The sequence below is a fragment of the Lagopus muta genome, chromosome 5, assembly GCF_023343835.1.
Source record: "Lagopus muta isolate bLagMut1 chromosome 5, bLagMut1 primary, whole genome shotgun sequence".
Classification (NCBI taxonomy): domain Eukaryota; kingdom Metazoa; phylum Chordata; class Aves; order Galliformes; family Phasianidae; genus Lagopus; species Lagopus muta.
The window spans coordinates 24,699,738-24,721,186 of record NC_064437.1 but is presented as its reverse complement, the minus strand read 5'-3'; the positions used below and the strand labels follow the sequence as shown (position 1 = coordinate 24,721,186).

The 21,449-nt window shown below is 53.3% G+C and overlaps 1 protein-coding gene across 7 annotated transcripts in view; it reads left to right on the top strand.

The window, feature by feature from the left end:
* CACNA1E (calcium voltage-gated channel subunit alpha1 E) overlaps positions 1-21,449 on the top strand; it is an 89,531-nt gene that overhangs the window by 64,959 nt on the left and 3,123 nt on the right. For 3 of the 7 annotated variants that reach the window (XM_048945301.1, XM_048945302.1, XM_048945305.1), the window contains 21 exons: positions 663-674; positions 1,259-1,355; positions 2,375-2,535; positions 2,921-3,058; positions 3,626-3,827; positions 3,973-4,137; positions 4,627-4,737; positions 5,146-5,229; positions 5,323-5,448; positions 5,594-5,659; positions 6,932-7,023; positions 7,113-7,278; positions 7,579-7,706; positions 14,145-14,244; positions 15,779-15,884; positions 16,948-17,055; positions 17,629-17,729; positions 18,068-18,174; positions 18,384-18,492; positions 19,373-19,501; positions 21,195-21,375. In XM_048945301.1, the coding sequence (XP_048801258.1) occupies positions 663-674; positions 1,259-1,355; positions 2,375-2,535; positions 2,921-3,058; positions 3,626-3,827; positions 3,973-4,137; positions 4,627-4,737; positions 5,146-5,229; positions 5,323-5,448; positions 5,594-5,659; positions 6,932-7,023; positions 7,113-7,278; positions 7,579-7,706; positions 14,145-14,244; positions 15,779-15,884; positions 16,948-17,055; positions 17,629-17,729; positions 18,068-18,174; positions 18,384-18,492; positions 19,373-19,501; positions 21,195-21,375 (2,489 nt within the window). The remainder of the gene's footprint in view (positions 1-662; positions 675-1,258; positions 1,356-2,374; positions 2,536-2,920; positions 3,059-3,625; positions 3,828-3,972; positions 4,138-4,626; positions 4,738-5,145; positions 5,230-5,322; positions 5,449-5,593; positions 5,660-6,931; positions 7,024-7,112; positions 7,279-7,578; positions 7,707-14,144; positions 14,245-15,778; positions 15,885-16,947; positions 17,056-17,628; positions 17,730-18,067; positions 18,175-18,383; positions 18,493-19,372; positions 19,502-21,194; positions 21,376-21,449) is intronic. The other 4 variants (XM_048945308.1, XM_048945307.1, XM_048945303.1 and 1 more) reach the window with 3 other exon arrangements.

Genomic DNA, 21,449 nt, shown 5'->3' with positions numbered 1-21,449 from the left:
CATCCCACAGTAAAAAGCAATGCCCACGTGTCTGCCTGTAAAGCCACATCTCCGGGTGATGTTGCTGTTTGTCTGCTGCCCACTCACTGCACCCACTTTCCAAGTAAGAGGCCGCCTATGCCTGCCTCTAGTCCGCAGCTCTCAGCTTGGAAAGCTAATACATCACCCCGAATGCAGCTTAAATAAAAAGCCTGACATACCACTGTAAATCTCCAAAGAGCTGTAATTAAATTAGCTGGAATAACCAGCACCATAACTAAAGACCCTGCTCACTTTTGCCTCCCGTGGCACCTTCAGAGGAGGCATTAGCTTGCAGCTCTGAGAGCTGTGGTAAGACCTGGCTTGTGGGTTTGCAATGGGAGGGAAGGTTGAGTGGTGCTCAGAGCATGGCCCTGTCTGTCTCACCTGGTGTACAAGGGCAGAAGCACCCTGCAGAGCTGCCTCCTCCTCCTCTGTGCTTTTCCTTGCACCACTGGACAGAAGCCATGCCTATGGGTGGACGTGATGGATGTCCTCCTGCCTCAGGTCCCCACCCTGGCTGTGCTGCTGGAAGTTGTTGCCATCCCACACGGCTCCCAAAATGCTTTCCTTACTTTCTTTCTCTCTCCTCTCTTTTCCGTTCTATTCATGCTGTTCGGTGGCTTGGGCTGGATTACCAACAGGAATGCTTTGGGGTAACTATGCTGTCTGAGTGTCCACGGGGGGGAATGGGAGGAGGGCAGGTGTCTGTCTGTCTGTCTGACATCTGTGCTGACCCTTAGCTGTGTTCCCAACCACAGTTCCTGGGATCTGAGCTCGCTGCTCTGCGTGTTAAAAGTGGAAGTCCTAGGGCTGTTACTACAGTCACTTTCTAGAGTATTAATTAGTGGCTTTGTTTACATCTTTTAATGGTTAAGCACATTAATGTGCTCCCTGTAGCATTAACCCTTGCAAAAGAGCTGTGTGGTTCAGGGTATCTGTTGTTGTAAGATGTTTCTTTGATGGTTTTTAAGCTGTGCCACCTTCACCAGGATTGTTCTGCTCTACCTTGCACTCCAGCCCATGGGCTTTGGTTAGAAGTCGAGAAAAAAAAACCACACTGTGAGTGGGACTGATCACCACATTCAATAAATTAGTGTCACAGAGCTGGCCCTCACCGCAGAGCATGGCCCCGTGTTCTCCTCCCCATGCTGGGGGTATAACATCCAGCCCCGGAGCTGGAACGTTATTGTCTCTCTGTTTCATCTTTGGGTGCCTGTGCCTCCCTCCCACGTGGCAGGACCAACAAGGGTCGGGATATCAAGACCATCAAGTCTCTCCGTGTGCTGCGGGTCTTGAGGCCCCTGAAAACCATCAAGCGGCTGCCGAAGCTCAAGGTAACTACACTACATGGGCTTGACATCTGCCTCCTCCAGCATTAGCATCAATTTGCTCCCAAGCGATAAACAAGTCGCTTTCCAAGCACTTGCTGCATTTTAGGAGCCCTGTTTTCAAACACGGCTCCTTTCAGACTGCTGCACATTGGGGTGTGCAGAGTTATTCAAAGCAAGCCCAGCTGTGGATAGATCTGAGCTGATTCCTCTGCTAGGGATACTGGGGCTGGTGTGGAACCAGGCTGCAAAGCCCAGCTCTCCTGATAAAGTACATGGCCCTGGCTTTGGGAGAGCTCAGATCTCTATCCAAAGTTCATTATCTTTCCCACCAGAGCAGCTTGCAAACAACTCCATTTTTGCGTGTTGTACTGTCCTCGTGTTACAGCAGAAGGGGATTTCCCAGCTGAATAGAGGGATTATTTGTGTAGTGGAGGTAGAATCGTGCATTTCCCTGCTTGAGCCTATGGGTTATGGAGCTGGAAGGGACTAAGAGACCAAGGAAGCCCCGAGCCATCCTCACAAGGAGGTATTTGACTTATGGATAAAGCCCAGGATGGCACCCCAGATACACAGGTTTTCATCTCATCCTTTTCTCCTGACCAGTGGTTGGACACTGGCTTACTTTAGTTCATTTCTGGACACCCTGTGCCACAAAGCACAGGCCTGTGAGCACAGCTTCTGAGGCTTCAGAAACTGCTGCTATTGCAGACAGGGGTATTCAGTCTGCCTCATTGTCTGGGATGATGCTGAAAAAGGAGTATTGACTAATTAGTCTTGAGCGCTAATGGCATCTTTGGGACAGTCCCTGTCTGCTGCTCTGGTTGCAGAAAGTATTGGAGGATATAAATATCCATCACTGTGGGTACATTGGGTGTCATTTACCAGATGTCCCTTTGCTTGGGACAGAGATAAGCTCTTTCCTCATTTCCCTACCAGGAGTGGGAAGCATCCACACAGTAGTGTTGAGGAGGTTCTGGTTCTGCCCTGTTGTTCCCCATGGTGAGCTATGCCCTCTCCTGCAGGCTGTCTTCGACTGCGTTGTGACATCCCTCAAGAACGTTTTCAACATCCTCATTGTCTACAAGCTCTTCATGTTCATCTTTGCTGTCATTGCTGTCCAGCTCTTCAAGGGGAAGTTTTTCTACTGCACTGACAGCTCTAAGGACACAGAGAAGGACTGCATGTATGTGCCCCGTGGGTCCAGTGTTGCTGACAGCTCTGGGAAAGGCAGGGTGCTGGGCAATGTTGCCTTTGGGTTCCCAGTACAGCCCTTGATCATGACTTGCTCTTGGATGTAGTTTCTGAGGATGGACAGCTTGGGCCGAGTCCTATCTCATTGCTTTGTATCAGCCCATGCAATGATGTAGAGCCCAGTATTTTCTTCTTACTCTTTCTTTTCTCCTCTCTCCATGTCTCTGCTCCCCCTATCTGTCATCGAGCCTCTCCCCATTTCTTCAGCCCCACAGGAGCAGAGGTGTCCCCTCCCAGCACGTGCATTGCCCCAGGTATAGAACAACCCTCCTGTAGCCTGACACTAGCAAAGGTACTGCTCTCTTCCAACCTTGCAGAGGGAACTACGTGGACCATGAGAAGAACAAGATGGAGGTGAAGTGCCGGGAGTGGAAACGACATGAGTTTCACTATGACAATATAATCTGGGCGTTGCTCACCTTGTTCACAGTCTCCACTGGCGAGGGCTGGCCCCAGTGAGTATTTGCTTCATCCTCTTCCCTTGGATGGGTTGGGCATGACCCCATTGCCTTAGTTGGGTTAATAACTGGCTATATCCCAGCTGGATGGAGTTAGAAACTGCTGCACAGTGGGAAGGAGAGGAAGGCTGAGAAATTAGGTCAGGACAAAAGAGCTTTATTCCCTAGATGAGACTGGGGACATGGCTGTGGTTAACTTCTTCATCCGAAATTGAATGATGGATTATCCCTGCTCCCTCATGGAGGTACATTCATTTTAGGTCATTTTTAGAAATGACTACAGGGCTAGCGCTCTCTCCATGCTCATGAGAGACTGGGAAACCTTTTTCTCTGTGTGAAGCACTGAAAAATCCATTTTCCATCAAGGACATGGGCAAAGCACTGTGAAACAAGCTGAAGCCACTTGGAAGGGTTGTCCTTGTGAAGCTGGTTAAAGCAGTTTTATCTTATAGAGTGTGGATGGATGGAGATGGACGTGCAAGGGAGGTCCCCTGAGAAGTGCTGGGTGATGGCAGTCCTGATGGACACACTTCCCGTTGCTTTCCTCCACCTATCTGCCCACAGGGTGCTGCAGCATTCGGTGGACGTGACGGAGGAGGACCGTGGGCCCAGCCGCAGTAACCGCATGGAGATGTCCATTTTTTACGTTGTCTATTTTGTGGTCTTCCCTTTCTTCTTCGTCAACATTTTTGTGGCTCTCATCATCATCACATTCCAAGAGCAAGGAGACAAAATGATGGAGGAGTGCAGTCTGGAGAAGAATGAGGTACGGTCTAGGGAGGAAGAAGGATGTTTCTATGGGATTGCTACATTACCAGATGGAGTTCGGGAGCCTGGAGCTCCCCAGATGTTAAGAAGTCTGGCCGCTGTCCCTATGTTACCATCAGCCAGGTAACTTTTTTGTCTTCCAGAGGGCCTGTATTGACTTTGCCATCAGTGCCAAGCCCCTCACACGCTACATGCCCCAGAACCGGCACACCTTCCAGTACCGGGTCTGGCACTTTGTGGTCTCCCCATCCTTTGAGTATACCATCATGGCCATGATTGCTTTGAACACTGTGGTGCTGATGATGAAGGTGAGCACGTCAGAGTGGGCTTGGTTAGGGTGGTGAGGAGTAGAAGCATCAGTTGGGATGAGACCAGAGGGTATTTGGGTTATTTCTGTGAGATGCTTCTTCCTCAGAAGCAGGACCTGCTGTCCTGGGAGAGGGGTGGAGAGGGGAAGAAAGGGAATAAGGAGGTGTTAGATTAGATATTAGGCAGAAGTTTTTTACTCAGAGGGTGGTGAGGCGCTGGAAGAGTTTGCCCACAGAGGTTGTGGGTGCCCTGTCTCTGGAGGCATTCAAGGACAGGTTGGATGGGGTCCTGGTGTCTGGTGTGGTGTCTGGTAACCCTGCCCATGGCAGGGGGGTTGGAACTAGAAGATCTTTAAGATCCCCTCCAACCTAAGCCATTCTGTGATTCTATGAGGTGATCTTGAGGCATCGGGGGCAAGGATCATGGCCATCACAGGTCCTCCCAGGGACAGACATCAGCCAAGGGCAATGTCTCTCTGTCTCCATTAGTACTACTCTGCTCCATACACCTATGAGCTGGCCCTGAAGTACCTGAACATCGCTTTCACCATGGTGTTCTCTTTGGAGTGCGTCCTTAAGATCATTGCTTTTGGCTTTCTGGTAAGTATCTGATCCCATTCTCAGCAAAGGTGTTAATTTGGACTTTGACAGCACGTTTCAGCTCTCTGATTCAGAGAGGGAAGGTGTTAATAATGTGAGATCGATGCTATTTATTCTGGGTCTCATCCTGAGAGCTGCTTGCAAGCTGGTGGTTGGAATTGCTCCTTTGGATCTTGTCTGGAAGGTCAAGAGAGACCTTCTGAGCTTCCCAAGCCAGCTGCCACCACTGCTGTTGGACATGGAGTGTGTGTCCATACAGATCAGTCAACTTGCAGTCAAAGCTCAGCACCCTGGACCATGGTCAGGCTGGGCTTCTTGGTGCCAGGCCAGCCTGGAGGGGTCTGTGTGTATCCCAGCACCAATCAAGGCTCGCTGTCCCAGCCTCAAACCCTCTCCTTCCTCCCACAGAATTATTTCCGGGACACCTGGAATATCTTTGACTTCATCACTGTCATTGGCAGCATCACAGAGATCATCCTGACGGACACCAAGGTGACTGGGCAGAATGGGTGCCACGTGCCCCTGGTGTGGGGGCCGGGGTGCTGCTGCCTCCCCCCTGACACCCTCACCTCTTTTTCCTCTCAGCTGGTGAACACCAGCAGCTTCAACATGAGTTTCCTGAAGCTCTTCCGGGCGGCTCGGCTCATCAAGCTGCTGCGCCAGGGTTACACCATCCGCATCCTGCTGTGGACATTTGTGCAGTCCTTCAAGGTGAGGACTACACACACAGGGCTCCTCTTGGGCCTCAGTGTTGGCATGCTGCTCCTTGGCTCGTAGGAGAGGTGGATGGGCCTGGAGAGGTGTATGCTCCCGGAGATGAAGCTGTGTAAGGAGATGACTCGTGCTTCTCTTGCAGGCTCTGCCCTATGTCTGCCTCCTAATCGCGATGCTTTTCTTCATCTATGCCATCATTGGGATGCAGGTGAGCACAGACAGCTCAGCATGCTTCCTTGGGCACAGAGAAGCTGGAGAGACACATCCTCAGCGTTACAACCCTGCACAGCAGCCAGCCTGTCACTGCTTCACCGCTCTGGGTGCCCAGGAAGGTCCCAAGGGCAGCAAAGCTTGTTTAGGAGTCACATCACTGCATGCCCTGAGCTCCCTGCTTCTTCCCTGCTTGTACCCGTGTGGGGATGTGGGGACTCAGCTGGGCAGCATGTGCAGCAGCTGCTTCCCAATCACTCCCTCTTCATTCCACAGGTTTTCAAAATCATACCCAATCCCTGTCTCCCTGGTGGGAAGGATGTGCTGAGCATTGCTTCCCATCCCAACAGATGCATCGCCACACGGTCCCCTGCAGCCCATTCTTGCACACAGTGGTGGCCACACTGGTTGGGATCTCGAGCTCAGGGACCTGCAGCCCTTAGCAGAGCAGAGGTTCTGCACAGCATGGGGAGACGTGGGCTTCCCAGGCTCCAGCACAGGCACATGAGCACAGCTCTCACTCCAACACGTGCTCGCAGCACTGGCTCAGCAGCACGGTGACTAACACCCGTGCTGAGGATCTCACAAAGCATCTCTATTAGCACTCAGGATCTTCAGCTTGCCCGATGAGCAAGCCTCTGTGATAACAAAAGCAATCTCCTGCTGCTTGCTGTTAGGGAGGGGGGTGAAGCAGAATTTCAGAGCAGGTAGCGCATCGCTCGCTGCTTGGCAGCACTGCTGTATGGTCTCATCCTTCCCCAAGATTTTCTGGGCTGGTTTTGGCCTCTCCATCCCACACATCTCAGCACCGGCTCCAGGTGTTCTCCATGCTAAGCAACTGCCATCTGAGTCAGCCCCCCTCCCTGCTGTGTGGTAGTATTGGATTTATTATTATTATTTTTTTTTTAACATCATTGTGAACAAATCCCCAAGCAGTAAAGTCTGTGGGCGTTATTTGAGCAAAATAGCTGGAGGCAGAAGATATTCCACAATTACGCATTCCAAAAAACCCGTACAGGGGAAGAAATACTCTTGCAGTTAGAGTATTTTTAGGCTCAGGAAAAGTGGAATAAATATTTAACAGTAATAACAGCACATTTTTCCAATTTAAGGCACTTTGCAAACGTTCACCGTGTCCTATCGTGGCCTTGGAGGTGGGTTGTTAGTAGGATGTTGCCTGGATTCGGGGCTTTGTCACCTCTTGTGGCCCTGGAGACTTTCTGGTCTGGGGCAGGACTGGTGTTGCCTGAACCCTTTTTCCCCCCTGTAGGTTTTTGGCAACATCAAACTAGATGAGGAAAGCCACATTAACCGGCACAACAACTTCCGCAGCTTCCTGGGCTCCCTCATGCTCCTCTTCAGGTAAGAAGCTACAGGTTGGGGGGTTCAGGGCTCTACATCCTTCCCCGCTGCATCCTTCCCTGCTGCTGAGCGTGGCTGTGTTGGTGCAGGAGTGCCACCGGTGAGGCATGGCAGGAGATCATGCTCTCCTGCCTGGAAGGCAAGGGCTGTGAGCCAGACACGACGGCGACATCCGGGCAGAATGAGAACGAGCGCTGTGGCACCGACTTGGCCTACGTCTATTTTGTCTCCTTCATCTTCTTCTGCTCATTCCTGGTGAGTTCCTTCACCTGGACACAGGGTCACCCTGGATGCCTTCATCCCACCTTCCCTGGGATGCTGGCAGCCCCGCAGCCACCCAGCACCTTCCCTAAGGCTTTGGGGTTAGCACGTAGAGCGCACTGTGCCCTGCATCCCATTATAACCAAGATAGCTTCAATCCTGGAGCACCTGCTTCTCTAAAACAGCACCTGCTGTTTGTCTCAATTCCTTCTTTAATTCCATCTTCACATGACTTCCTTTTGTGCTCCCTTTACCCCACTTCCCTTTCTCTCTGCTTTTTTCCTTTTCACTTAGATGCTCAACCTGTTCGTGGCAGTCATCATGGACAATTTTGAGTACCTGACACGAGATTCCTCCATCCTGGGACCTCACCATCTTGATGAATTTGTCCGGATCTGGGCAGAGTATGACAGAGCAGCGTGGTATGTAGCCAGCTCCTACTCTCCCAAGCAGCTCTCTCCAATCTGGTTTTAAGTAGGTGTCTCTGCTTTCTGCTGTTGGAAACCACCTGGCTGGGATGCCTGGGGTGGTCCCGGCAGGACTGCTCTCGTTCACAGACAATTACATGGGCAGCAGCTGGTTCCTACGGTGCCTGGTGGCACAGGCACCTTAGGGGATATCCTGAAGATGTTCATGGTTGGCCATGGTGTTTACCCATGGTTCCTGCTGTCCCTCTCCTCCTCTACCATGCCACAGGCAGGTCCCTCTCTGCATCCTTCCTGGTCTCTGAACAAGTCGGGCTCTAGAGCCTGGTCCCCAGCACCCACAGCTCCCATCAAGTTGGAGTGGAGGGTGGCTTGTCCCCAGCCTGGAGAGATGCTGAATGTCTGCTGGGGTCCTGCTGGGTCACCAGGGAGTTGTGTAGGCTGGGGACAGGCTTGCTCTTATGCACCCACCCTACAGGAGATGGATGCACTTTGTTTCCTGCACTTACAGCTTTGGTGATGAGAACCCCAGTGAGCAAGGCTCCTGTTTGTAGGCAGCACCCTGTTCTCGGCAATGGGATGAGTCACACTGGTTGGTCAGGCTTTGGCTTTGGAGCAGCTCTGTGCTGCTCCTTCCATGATGGTGTGGAGCATCTCAAGAGCTGCATGCAGCCCTCAGCAGAGCAGAGAACATTATGAAGGTGTCTTGTGTGGCCCCTTCTTCCCTCAGCCTAGGGACACCCTTTTTGGAGCCATGTCCCAACACTGTGCCTGGGTGCTCTTAAATCAGGACCCTTGGCTGATGCACATGCTCCTTAAGGAAGCATCACCTCTTCTGCTAATCTGCCTCTTGGGAATCCAGGAGGTTTTATAAGCCTAATATCACCTCCTGGCACAGTTTCCTGCACCATTTGTCTCCAGCCCCGTTCAGTTCAGAGCTGGACAGGTTCCTCCCACATGGCCTCTCACCAGTGCCCAGTGCTATTGCATAGGCAGGTGAGTTGGCTTGTGAGCAGGTGGTTGTGCCTTTGGGAAGGTGAGCATGGGTAGATACCCAGAGGAGATATGAGATGAAACATCCTCTGGTTGTTGTGGGGTTCCTTGCCTGTGGATATGGGAAAGGATTTCTTCACGCCAGCCACTCTCACCCCCATGTCGGTGTTTGGGTTCCAAGGGCAGTTGCTGCAAAAACCACTCTCTGATTTCTGAGCAAAGCAGGCTCTTTGTCATGGCATGTAGCTGGCGGGTAGGGGCTGTGAGCAGATGGTGGTGTTGGGCCCACTGGGGCAGCCCTGACCCTCACTGTGGGGTGAAGAACAGGTGAGTACATCCCAGTGGGTCCCACCACCTGCGTGGGGCACAGCTCTGCACCCTGACACTGGGGATGTTTCAGGAAGGGTCTCAGGGGAGACTGTACAAGTCTTACACTAGGGAGGCTCAGGGACTGGTTTTGCCCACATGGTTGGCTTAGCTCTGGCCAGTGATGGGGACAAGAGAAGGAGAAACCTGAGGCAAAGGCACAGGGTAAGGTGGTAATGCTGCTCTTTGCCTCCCTGTATGGTTTCCCTCCAAGCTTGTCTAAGGATGCCCTGGAGGCTGCAGCACGCTGCACCTCAGCACATCCACCCCACAGTCCTGCTTCCCAAAGGGCTCTGAGCTGAAGCGGGGTGAAGAGCTCAGCATCCCTGCTCTTGGTCCTGCCAGATCCCCACCTCGACTGCTTCCTTATTTCAGCAGTGATGGAGGGATATGGGCTGTATCCTGCCACTGCTACTGCTGGGTCTGTGTTTAGGGAAGAAGGGGGGGGGTGTGTGGGAGGGTTTGCTTCTAATAATGTGTACCCTTGGCAGAGCGTGGTCTGGTGATCAGAGCACAGGAACATACCACCAGAGACCTAGGTGCCAGTGCCAGAGCCACCGGCCACCAGCTGGTCACATTATCTCTCCCTGTCTCATGTTCCCCAGATACTGGAGATGCAATTGACTCAGCTGCCAACCTCTCTGGGAAGGACCAGAGGGTTCTGATGTGGGAGATGCAGCTCCACCAGAAGGGCTTGTGGTTGCTAGAACCCAACCAATATCTCCCTTCTAAAACCCCAGCTCTCTCCCACCAACTATAGACAGCCAGGATGGCTATGAGGAAGGGTGATGGGGTGGTGCCTACTGCCTACACCGTGTTTCTCCAGGGTCAGTGTGGGTCAGGGTGAGGAGGTGTGAGCTGACTCACGACGGAGAGGGCAGCAGCTGGAGCTCACAGCTCCCCCTCTCTGGGTCTGACAGAGCCAGAAGGAGAAGAGCCATGCACCCCTGGGGGTCTTACCCCACAGCTGGTCCTAGCCCCCTGGTGAAGCTCTCCACCCATTCAGTGTCCTATTAACCCACCTGTGCTTCCTTTGCAGCGGCAGGATCTCGTATAAGGATATGTACAAATTAGTACGGGTGATCTCGCCTCCTCTGGGCCTAGGAGAGAACTGCCCCTACAGGGTGGCGTGCAAGGTTTGCCTCCCAGTCCTCCGCCACAACCTGGCCACGGGACGCACCATCCACCCTCCTTCCCCCCGCTCCGCCACCACCGCGCCTCCCGAGGGAACCCTCACGTTGCTTTCCTTTGAGTTTAAAGAGGTCCATGGCCTCCCAGAGCCAGCAGCTGTCCCCTCCGGGGAGCCCAGAGCCTCCCGGGGTGGGTTTTAACAAATTGTGCCAATCCCCTTTGCCCCATCAGCTCAGAGCCTCAGCTCGGTGGACATGTGCCACCGTCCCCCACTTGGCTCCTCCAGGTAGCATCCGTGGGAGCAGGGCTTTTTCTCTCCCCTGTTGGGGGCTCAGGTGTGGTTTACTGCTGGGGATGGAGAGATGGGTGAAGGCAGAAGGGTGTCAGGGGCTCAGTTGCTTTGGAGAGAGAGGACTGGGAGACCAGAGTGGCCTTGCTCCCTGTAGGACACCTGGGGACATGGTGCTGAGCATGACACACTGTGCTCTAAGCGTGATGTTCAGAGGATGCAGTTCAGGTCTCAGTGATCGGGGGAGCTGTGCTCTTGCTCATCTTGCCCTTTGTTTGCTGGAGCTGCCAGAAGGAGGTGGCATCAGGGATCTTCTAGGGCCAGGCTGGCTCTGTGGTGGCCACCCCAGCCTGCTGTGCCCACAAGGACAGCAGCCACCCGTGCTCATTCCTGGTTCCTGCAGCTCAGCCATCCCTCTGCTCCAGGCAGCTTCTCAGCTGTAAGCCCAAAGGAGCAATATAATATGACTTCCTTGTGCACCTGTGCACCTTCTTTTAGGTTGATTCTGAATGGCAACTGAGCATATCCTCACACCGCTGCCTTCTCCGAAGTGCCACAACACCCATGTCTGTGTCTGTGGCAGAAGAGGACGAATCACAGAGCTCTGTCTTCCCTCTTCATCCCTCACAGCATCTGAGGTGCACTCCCCAGGCTTTATCCTGCAAGGGAAGAGATTCCTCTGCATCCTCTCTGCTGTGTTTCCTCCAGCATCCCTGAAGTGGTTTTGTCACCCTCTGCAGATGCCCATAGGGATGATGCACACATCTGGAAGGCTAAGACCAGAAGCAAAGCAGAGGAAGCTAGACAAGCCTCAGGCACTCAGTCAGCTCGTTTATGAAGATGTGGTTGAGGGTTTTCTTGCAAGAATCTCAGACAGCTCATCCCTCAAGGAGACAGTACACAGTCTTTGCACACTTCTCTGTAGCATTCCTGGCAAAATGCTTTGGTCCTGCAAACAAAAGGCACCTGCAGATGAAATTCTGGCCTTTCTCAGTTGGCTACAGGGCTTCCCTGGGAAATTCTGTTCTCCTAAGCCAGAGCACCTGGTGCTTGCAGGGGTACCTGTGATGACCCCTTGTAGGAGGGAGATTTGTAGCTGTCAGGCTTTCTGCTGGCTCTGTGGGATGCACAGAGCAGTGGGGGTGGTGGGTAGAGATCCTTCTGGCCTTCTCTTCATTGTGCACCATCGTCTCCTCCCTGTGTACGGGGCATTTCAAGGACATGAGAGATTTCCTGAGGTTCCTCCTGGCCTGGAACAGTTCCAAGAAGACAACTGGTAAAGAAAGAAATTCCACATGGTCATTGTGTTTCGCTACCACGGTCCGGATCCCCAAATGTCAACCATCATGCAGCTTGGGGATTCTGCCCGACACATCACAGTGCACAGGTTCGCCTTCCTGGAGGCATCCAGAGCCATCATTTTCAAAGGTGATGTATGAGAGCAAGCCTGCAGCCTTTCGTCACCAGGCAATTTGACAACAAGTACTTGAAGAAACATGGCAAAGAAGTTTATGGAGTGGGAGACAGGATGCTATGGATGCGGTGGTCCAGCAACTTCAAGATGCTGTGTAGGGGTGCAGCATGGTATGGTAGGGAAGCTTATCTGCTGGGCCATCTGCAGGTGAGCTCACAAGATGCAAAAAGCCTTCCCATGGAAATCCAGCAAGCTCTGTCCTTGTGCTGGGGAGAGCGGGTCTTGTAACTGCACCTCACTGGGAATGCACCCTGACAGTCAGCTTTGCTCCCTAGGGCTCTCTCTATGCCTTTCTTCGTCTCCTTCTACTTCTGGCAACCCATGCTGGAAACAGCTCTGGGAGCCATCCTGTCCAGATGGATAGCATTTTACATGCCTTCCTGTGCTCGGCTTCATGGGGATATGCTTCTGGGCACAGTTGTGCTGAGCAAAATGATATAAGATCTCTGCTCTGAGCAGATGCAATGTATGCAGCCTGTCTGTAAGAGCAGCACAGTTCTTGTGCAATATCTGCTGGCTTTTGATGCAGACTCTTGCTTTCATGGGAGTCCATTCCTCTCAGTACAAAAGGTGAAGTGTGACATATTCTGGGAGTGCTAAAATCCACTCTGCCAGGAAGGGTGGGTTCAAGGTCACTATCTTGCTTCCTTGTTGCACAGAGCTTTTGAGCATGTGAATTCTGAAGTCGACATCTCACCTTCAGGCACCTCAAGTCAGTGTACAGCCAGCTCTGCCATGGTGCTGCTTATGGACTGCTGGATCTGGGTATTTTCGCTTGCCCATCTCATCCCTGCATTATTATCATCCTCTCTCCTGGCCTTTTAGATACGTCTGTTCCGCAAAAGGGCAGCTTGTCCCACTGGCAGCCCACTGCAGGTGGTCATATCAGAAACATCAGAACTAACCTAGCAGGGACCTCTCTGGCCTGGGGCTGTTTCCACAGTGGCTGATGCCCTTGAGAAGAGGAGATACCTCCTCACTTTTCCTCTCACCTCTGGGGTTGGGAAACAGCCAGCATCCCAGTGGCATCCTTCTCTCCCCAGCCACCTGTCTGAGCTGCGTTCCTCTCCATCCTCCTCCTGTCCTTGCCGTGATGGCCCCCATGCTACTGTCGCCCTTCTCCATCAGCCACCCCCCAGTGGAGCAGGTCAACGGCTTGGCATGAGGGGAAGAAGAGGTGGCCAAGCCCATCATCCCTGGGAAATGCATGTAGACATCCTCCTGGGTGTGCAGAGCCTGGCACAGGGAATTTCTGGTGACAGTGACTCTAGACTGGCCCTGGTAAAGAGGAGAAGCGAGAGGTGGGGCCTGTCCTAGCTGCCCCCCATGGGAAACCCAAACGAACCCCAATGTTGGAAGGCCCAAACAGCTGCCTCTGCTGAGACTCTTTAAACTCCAACCTGGTGGAACTTGCAGCCGCATGCGGGAGAGAGCCAGGGCGGGAGCATGGCATGCACAACTTTTTCCTCCTGATTTTATTTTTTCAGCCGATTCAGCATGCCTTTTGCACTGGTGCATGGTGGGAAGGCGGTCCATCCGCAGAGCCAGACGGAAGCAACTGGGCATCTTCCTTTGACAAGTGACCCTGGCCCACTGCCTTCTATGCAAGACGCTGCCTCCCAATTGCATAGACCTTATGAGATGGGGATACACAGCCTTCTGGCTATGGGTTAGGTGGCCACACAAAGCAACCCCCAGGCCCCCGGGAGGGAAGAACACGACGCAGGCCACTGAGCACATTGAGTCGCCGTGGTGCAAACCACCCGACCTCCAATAACCCATGGCTTGAGTGCCGTGTATCTGATTTATACCACTCGCACACAGCCCTGGAACCTTGTGGGACAAGGCGGGGGCTCCTGGAGGGCCGTAGGGACGGGGGTGAGGCAGGAGGAGGACTCCCGGGCTGCTGGCGAGGTGGGCATTTGAGGCCAGCAGCAGAGCGGGGTGAGTCGCTTTTCTGCCAGCATTCCTGGGTCTGTGTGAGCAGTGCTATAAATCCACATCAGGACAGTCTCTCGTGTATGATTTGCCTTGATTAATGGGTTTCCTGTTCTTTTCCTGTTTGTCCGTTTGTTTTTTCTCTCCTGTTTCCTGTACTATTTTGTTTGTACGTTTTTTTCCGCTCTCTGGGAATGCCTCCTCTCTCTCTGCATCTCCCTCCCTCCCCTTCCCCCTCCATGAGCAGTGGCCGAATCCATTACACTGAGATGTATGAAATGCTGACTCTTATGTCACCACCGCTAGGCCTCGGCAAGAGATGTCCTTCCAAAGTGGCCTATAAGGTAGATCAACCCTTCCTTCTCTGGGGGCTTAGAGCCGAGCAGGAGCTGGTGGGCGGTGGGGCTGGGGGACCTGGGGTTTGCTGGAGGCTTCCAACCCATGGTGTGCCCAAAAGGGTGCTAGCCACACTGGCAGGTCTCTGCTGCCCTTGTCACTTGCAAACTTGGAGAGCTCTGGGGTGGAAGACGCCTGAGGGAAAGCAAGGAGAGGGGCAGCAGTAGGGCAAGTGTGGAGGTGGGAGGGCTGGAGACAAGGTGAGGAGTGGGTCTATAGCACTTTCAGGAGGGTGGCATGTCTCTAAGACATCTAGCCCAGGAGTTTAACCCCTGGACTTGCAGCCACCCTTGTCCTAGCCAACTAAACCTCACAAAGATGGGAAGCAGGTGGGCAGCAAGGGTGCATCTTGCAGGAGCATCTCTGCAGCACATTGGCTTGAGACATCGCAGGGACATCTCGTGCTATGGGGATACCCAGGTGCCTCCAATAGGCAGCTGTGAGCTTTACAGGATGCCCAGGGAGCCCTGAAGGATGTGGGTTGGGAACAGCTAGGATGAGACCTGGAGCAATGCGCTGCCCAGACTGGAGGGAGCTGGGCCTTCCCTTGGTAGCCGGTTGCTGTCCTTTCAGCAGCACTGGCAGAAATAAGGGGGGGGGGGTGTCTGTGTGCTTGCAAGCACACTGCAGCGCTTGTTATGTGCTTTCACATGCATATGCCCACCATAGGGTTGAAGGCAGGGAGAAGACATGAGAAGCTGGGGGGGAAGAGACTGGCAGGGAAGGGATGAGCCCAGGAGTTTGCAAAGCAAAATATACTCTCTGGAAAGTGGATCTGGTCACTTTGGTTTGCACCCCGCCTGCCCAGGGTGGGGAAGGAGCATGGCGTGTCTAACCTGCCTTGGTTGCCCTCCTCTCTTTCCTTCTGCACTTTTTTCTCCCCCTCCTTCCCTTCCCCACCCTTGGATAATTCGGACCCTGTGCATGTGCTGGCAAACTTCATCTCTGAAAGACGCAAAAAGGGGCGCCAGGATGTAGCATGCTAGAGGAATTGAGCCAATCCAAAGTCCCTGAAGGTTAGGGACCCTCCTCTCCCCTGCCCCAGGTGGGAAGGGTTGAGAGCTGGAAAGTCAAACCACCCAGGAACGGAGACTTGAGCCCCCTCTCCCCCTCCCCAGCACCTGCTGTTCCCTTGACGGGTCAGGCATTCACAAAGTGCTGGGAGGTGGCCCATTGTCAGACTCTTTTTTGGGGAGGGGGCCCAGGGGCCGTTCCTAGGGTGCAGGAGGAGCCCTGGAAGGCAGTGAGCCGGTGTCCTGGGGTGGAAGGAGCCGGGGGGGTGGGTGGCGGGGGTGATCCTTGCCCTTCTTTTTTGGCTGTGCTGTTTTGACACTCTTTGTTGCTTTTTATATTATTTCATTTCAATTTAATTTAATTTATTTTTTTCCTTTTATTTAACGTTTAATTTATTTTCCTCCAGCCTGGTCGATGTGTTTTTCGATATTGTTTTCCGTCCGCTGTTTTCTTCTCTCTCTTGCGCAGAGACTGGTGCTGATGAACATGCCCGTGGCTGAGGACATGACCGTCCATTTCACCTCCACCCTGATGGCGCTGATACGCACCGCCCTGGACATCAAAATTGCCAAAGGTAATGGCACTGGGGTTGGGAATGGGCAGAGCAGGTTTTGGAGCAGTCCTGTTGGCATCATGGCCAAACTGGGGTTGAGTCTGGCATGTGGATGGAAGTGATTGATCCAAGCAAGCAAATTTCTGCCGCTCGTAAGGAGCAGGATTGCGTTTATGTAGGGAAGAGGTGGCCAGTTTTCCACTAGAAGCTGCTCCTAGAGCAAAACCTGCTTGACATCCACTGTGTGAAAGAGGAGAAGGAGAATTCCCATTTCTCCTCAAGTAGAAAGACAAACCAAGGAGGGAGACACATCACGTGTGCCTGGCTCCAAAGACTGAGGAGCAGAAATCTATCTCGCAGTGAGCACAACATGTTCAGAGCAGAAAAAACGTGGTTTTTTTGTTGTTGTTGTTGCTGGAAACACTCTGATTCATCAGATCAAAAGCTTTCTGCGGAAACATGCCACTTTCAAATTGTCCCCTGGGAAGAGTTCAGAAAGCCCAACCCAGGCAAGATCAGCAGGAGCCCGGCACTGCCTGCATCATGAAACATCAGGTTTGAGCCCTTTCTGGATAAAGCAGAGATTTGAAGCTGGCCAAATTCCCTTGCCCAGAGGCACCCAAGCCTCTGTTTGGCGTGTGTTAATGGCTTACTTTGAGTCTGGTTCTCAGCGGATCCCTTTGCTGCTGGCCAAAGAGCTCTGCTCTGCTTTAAGGACTTCAGCCAAGCAGAGCTGCTCTTTCACCAGCACATGATCTGCTCCCCAGCAAAAAGAAAGTGGGGCAGCAGCAGGTGTGTGTGGGCTGGAGTAGGATTGGAGCGGCAGAGACGGACCCAAGGCGAGCTCGAAGATGGCAGCTTTGAGTGGGAGGGCAGGGGATGGGAGATGGTGGCACATATGGAAGGAATGGTGGGAAAGTTTCCCTGCAAGAGCAGGAGAGCAGGCTGCACGATGGAACGTGGCTCTCCCAGCCCCGAGAGCTGGGCGCTGCTCATCTCTATGAGTGAACCTCACTGAAGTGGTGCCTTTAGATGGATGCCAAGTCTTGATGTACATGGGCTGCTTTTTTCCTTGCTGTTCAAGGTGGTGCAGATTGGCAGCAGTTAGACTCTGAGCTTCAAAAGGAGATCCTGACCATTTGGCCTCACCTGTCCCAGAAGATGCTCGACCTGTTGGTACCCATGCCAAAAAGTGAGTCTCTGTATGCATCACGACCACTGCCAAATTCTCATTGCACCTACAGCAGCGTCTTCCTGCTGGGAGATGGGGACCAGTCGGAATACCCCGGATGGGGAAGAGCTGGAAAGAGAATTTGTGCTGCTATAAGGCTTGCTCATGGGAGCCCTTTGGGGAAACACCCAGTTCACAGAGGAGGTCGCCTGTAAGTCATTCTGGAGCATACAGGAGCGGCAAGCTGAGCACTGTGAATCACAGAATCACAGGACGGTTGAGGTTGGAAAGGACCTCTGGAGGTCACCTGGTCCAAACTCATTGCTCTCAGGCACAATTAGTCTGTTGATGTGATGAGGATATGCATTTTTGTGGTTTGTTATGGTTCCTGCCACCTCCATCCATTTCATCTCCTCTCATGTATCTAAATGTTCAACTCTTTCACTGCCTCCTGCCTCTCAGTGGTGAGAAGTTTGTGGGTGATCAGGGCATCCCACAGCTGGGCTTTTCCTGAGATCAGTGCTGATGCCTTCAGATCTGCTATTTCTATTGACACAAAAGCATCCCTTCTTCCTTCTCTTCTCATGCCCTCAGCCTCTGACCTGACTGTTGGCAAAATATATGCAGCCATGATGATTATGGATTACTACAAGCAGAGCAAGGCGAAGAAACAGAGGCAGCAGCTGGAGGAGCAGGTGAGGGTCAGGGAGGGCATGTGGTGCTCAGGATGGGTTTTTTTGGAGCACCTCACAGAGGCAGCGTGCTTCATATCACACCCTGACCTGACACCTGTCCAGCCCCTAGCTGGCTGGGGAGCCAAAATGAGGATGTCCATGGGGCTCTTGGCTCGTGAGGCGCTGGCTTTCAACAGGTGCTGCCCATCCCTTGGTGCATATTGGGTTTTGTTGGCTACAGACGTGCATCCTCGGCCTCTGACAGTGAATACGAGCGCACCCTCACCTTCCCATGCTTTCTAGTTAAAGAGCTGGACTGTGTTTCATACAGCCTCAGCTTCTTCATTTGTTCCCCTCAGAAAAATGCACCCATGTTCCAGCGCATGGAGCCATCCTCTTTGCCACAGGAAATCATCTCCAACGCAAAGGCTCTGCCTTACCTCCAGCAGGACACTCTCACAGGGCTGTGAGTATTGCCTCGACAAGGGGTGAGGTTTTCCTGCAGCTTCTCTGTTTCTGGAAGGGGGAATGGGCACTGCCTTAGCTCTCCAAGGAGCATGGTGGTTGTATTGGGGATCTCTGTATCGGGGCTGAGCATGGGGACCCATGGATGTTGCAAGTGACAGCAACACCTGATTTGTGCCCACCCACCCTGAAGCCAGACTGTTGTTGCAGGAGCAGCCGGAGCGGGTTCCCCTCGCTGAGCCCGCTCTCACCACAGGAGATCTTCCAGCTGGCGTGCATGGATCCAGCCCAGGGGCAGTTCCAGGAGCACCAGTCTCTGGTAAAGCCACACGCTGCCTGCTGGGCACTGCCTGTGCTCCCAGAAGGATGCTGGTGGGTGCGGGGAGGTGTGGGACCATCGTTGTGTTTGAATCTGGCCCCTCAGCTCTTGCAGACAGGACTGCGAGCACGGTCCGATGCTCTGCAGTAAAACATCCTTCTTTTTGCAGGCTGCTCTTTTTTTTCCCCCTGAGCGCTCATTTCAGTGGGTTACCCCGTGCTGAGCGATGGTATCTGATGTTTTTGGATTCGTGTCCATGTTATTGTCAGTGCTGGTGTCCCTGACCCAAACCATCACCACGGGGTGCACCCCTTCAGCCTTGCACACATGCCAGCAGTAGTGTCCGTGTGTGTGTGTGCATCTATACACGTATTTCTTTCTCCGTGTCTGTGTGTGTGCAGCCACGCATTGCCACAGTGCCTGTTGGGTACCACTGTGCATCTCCAGCCCGGTCTGTGTCCCCGTGCTCTGTCACACTCCGTGAGCTGTGTACCACGCACATATGCAGTCCCTGTCCCTTCTGCAACCCTCCCTAAATCCGACATTTAGGGGTCCTGTGCCCTGTTCCCCTAAATCAGGGATTGGGAAAGGAAGTCAAGCCTAGGTGGCTGGGCTGATCCAAGCAATGTTTGCACTGCCAGCACTGAAGGAACGAGGTGTGAGGTGGACTTGGACATGAGGTGAGCCTGAAGTCCCATACGTGAGCTCACCTGGTTTGGAAAATGGACGTCAATTTGAGTGGCTACAAGGCTGTGATCTCTGCCAGACTTCCCTGATGGCCCTCTTAAAACCCACCTCAGGCTGCCTGTCCTCTATGAGGAGTAGTGCCCAACTGTGCCCTGACCCCATCCCAAGAGCGTGGCTGTGTGTTTGTTTCCAGGAGCCAGAGGTTAGGGAGTTTCAAAGAGTGCAGCCCTCTAACCGTGGCAGCTACCTTCCCGTGGACACTCAGGACCACGCTGTCTCTGGGAGGGCCTCCTCCATGCCTCGTCTCACTGTGGATCCCCAGGTAAAACCAAGCAAAGCTCCCATGGGTGCCGGGTCCAAGCAAAGCCTACCAGGTAACACTGGTGATAAAACCTTCTGAGCCCCACAGCTCCCCAGAGCACCATTGGGGTGCTCCACAAGGAGGAGAGCTGCTGTCCCATGTGTGGTGGGAACCAGCAGTGCAGAGCAGCCAAAGGAATTGCTCACTTGCTCTTGGAGCAGGATCATGCTGGGACACCGCAGGGCACCGATATGATGGGACAACCTCCTTTCCTCCATCTCAGACACTGGCTGAGATGTAAAGAGTCCCTGCTCGGATGCAAAGTGATGTGTCCCAGAGAATGAAACACCTTCTCCTTGTGTCCCCTTGTCCCATCACACGTGCTTGTCTGCATGTGTCTGCGGACAGTCTGTCCGGGTGAGCACAGGCCACATTTCACCTCGTTTGTCTGGCTGGTTTCTCTGTTGTTCTGTCTTGTATTCAGCCTCAACTGAGACACACAAGATTTTCTGGGGTTTGATTTCACAATGCATCCCTGTGAAGTCTCCAGGTCTGGTTCTTCAAAGGGGTGTTGGTACAGCCTGGCACAGGGAAGCTTTGCCTCGTGGAATTCAACTGTTCGGGAGATGGTTGGGAATAAGGGAGGGGAGGAGATGGGAGAAGGACCTGAGGAGAAGCAAAAAGCTGCTAAAGCAAAGTGGAAGGAAATTCATAAGATGGTCAGAGGTCTGGAGCACCTCTCCTAAGCTGAGGGAGCTGGGCTTGTTCAGCCTGGAGATGATAAGGCTCCAGGGAGACCTCATTGTGGCCTTCCAGTACTTGAAGGAAGCTTATAAGCAGAAGGGGACTGAGTTCCTACATGGTCTGATAGTGATAGGACAAGGGGGAATTGCTTTAAACTAAAAGAGGGGAGATTTAGGTGGGATGTTAGGAGGAAATTCTTCACTCAGAGTGGGGAGGTGCCAGCACTGCTGCCCAGAGCTGTGGGTGCCCCATCCCTGGATCTGCCCCAGGCCATGGATGGGCCCTGGGCAGCCTGAGCTGGGGGAAGCCAGCCCATGGCAGGGGGGAGCTGGCAGGACTTTAAGGTCCCTTCCAACCCAGCCATTCAGTGATTCTATCAAGGGGATGATGTTTTCCAAAAAGCATTTGAGATCACAAGCTGGAAGCAATGGAGAAGGTAGGAAGGAGGAGTGAGGAAGAGGAGTGATAAAATGGCAGTGTGAGCAGGGAGAGAGGGACTGAGTGCAGGGAAAAGGGGACATGAGGATAAAAGAGGACAGGCGAGGGGTCTGAAAATGCTGTTAAAATAACCACTGAGTGAGGAGCACTGGAGAGATGGATGAGACTGCTCTCTCATCATGATTTTTCCTGCAGTGCCCCCATTTGCTCTGCTGGTCTCATTCCCAAGGTGAGAGGGATGCTGTGGCAGCTTGGGGCCATGGTTCGGTATCCACACTATCACCGTACCATGGGCAGGATGCAGCTGCTCCCCCTCTGGCTGCCAGAGCTTTGAGCTACACTCGGGCACTTTGCTAGCAGCGCTCTTCAGCCAGACTCACTTTCTTTCTGCCCCTGATTTGTGGCGAGATCATTTAGGGGGAGTGCCCAGGTTGAGCACTGCTAAACCTCATGGTGCTAAGGAGCTCATGGCAGGAGCAGCGGTGGGGCTGTGGCCGGAGCATCCCATCATCGTCTGGCTGGGTCGTTGCAGGTGGTGACGGACACCAGCTCGATGCGGCGGTCGTTTTCCACCATCCGGGACAAACGCACCAACACCTCCTGGCTGGATGAGTTCTCCATGGAGCGCAGCAGCGACAACACCTACAAGTCCCGCCGGCGCAGCTACCACTCCTCGCTCCAGCTCTCTGCCCGGCGCCTCAACGCTGACTCAGGTGAATGAGAACCCCTTCCGTCTCTAAAAATCAACTCGGTGTTGTCCTTCCTTGTCGCCACCACGGGGACGTGG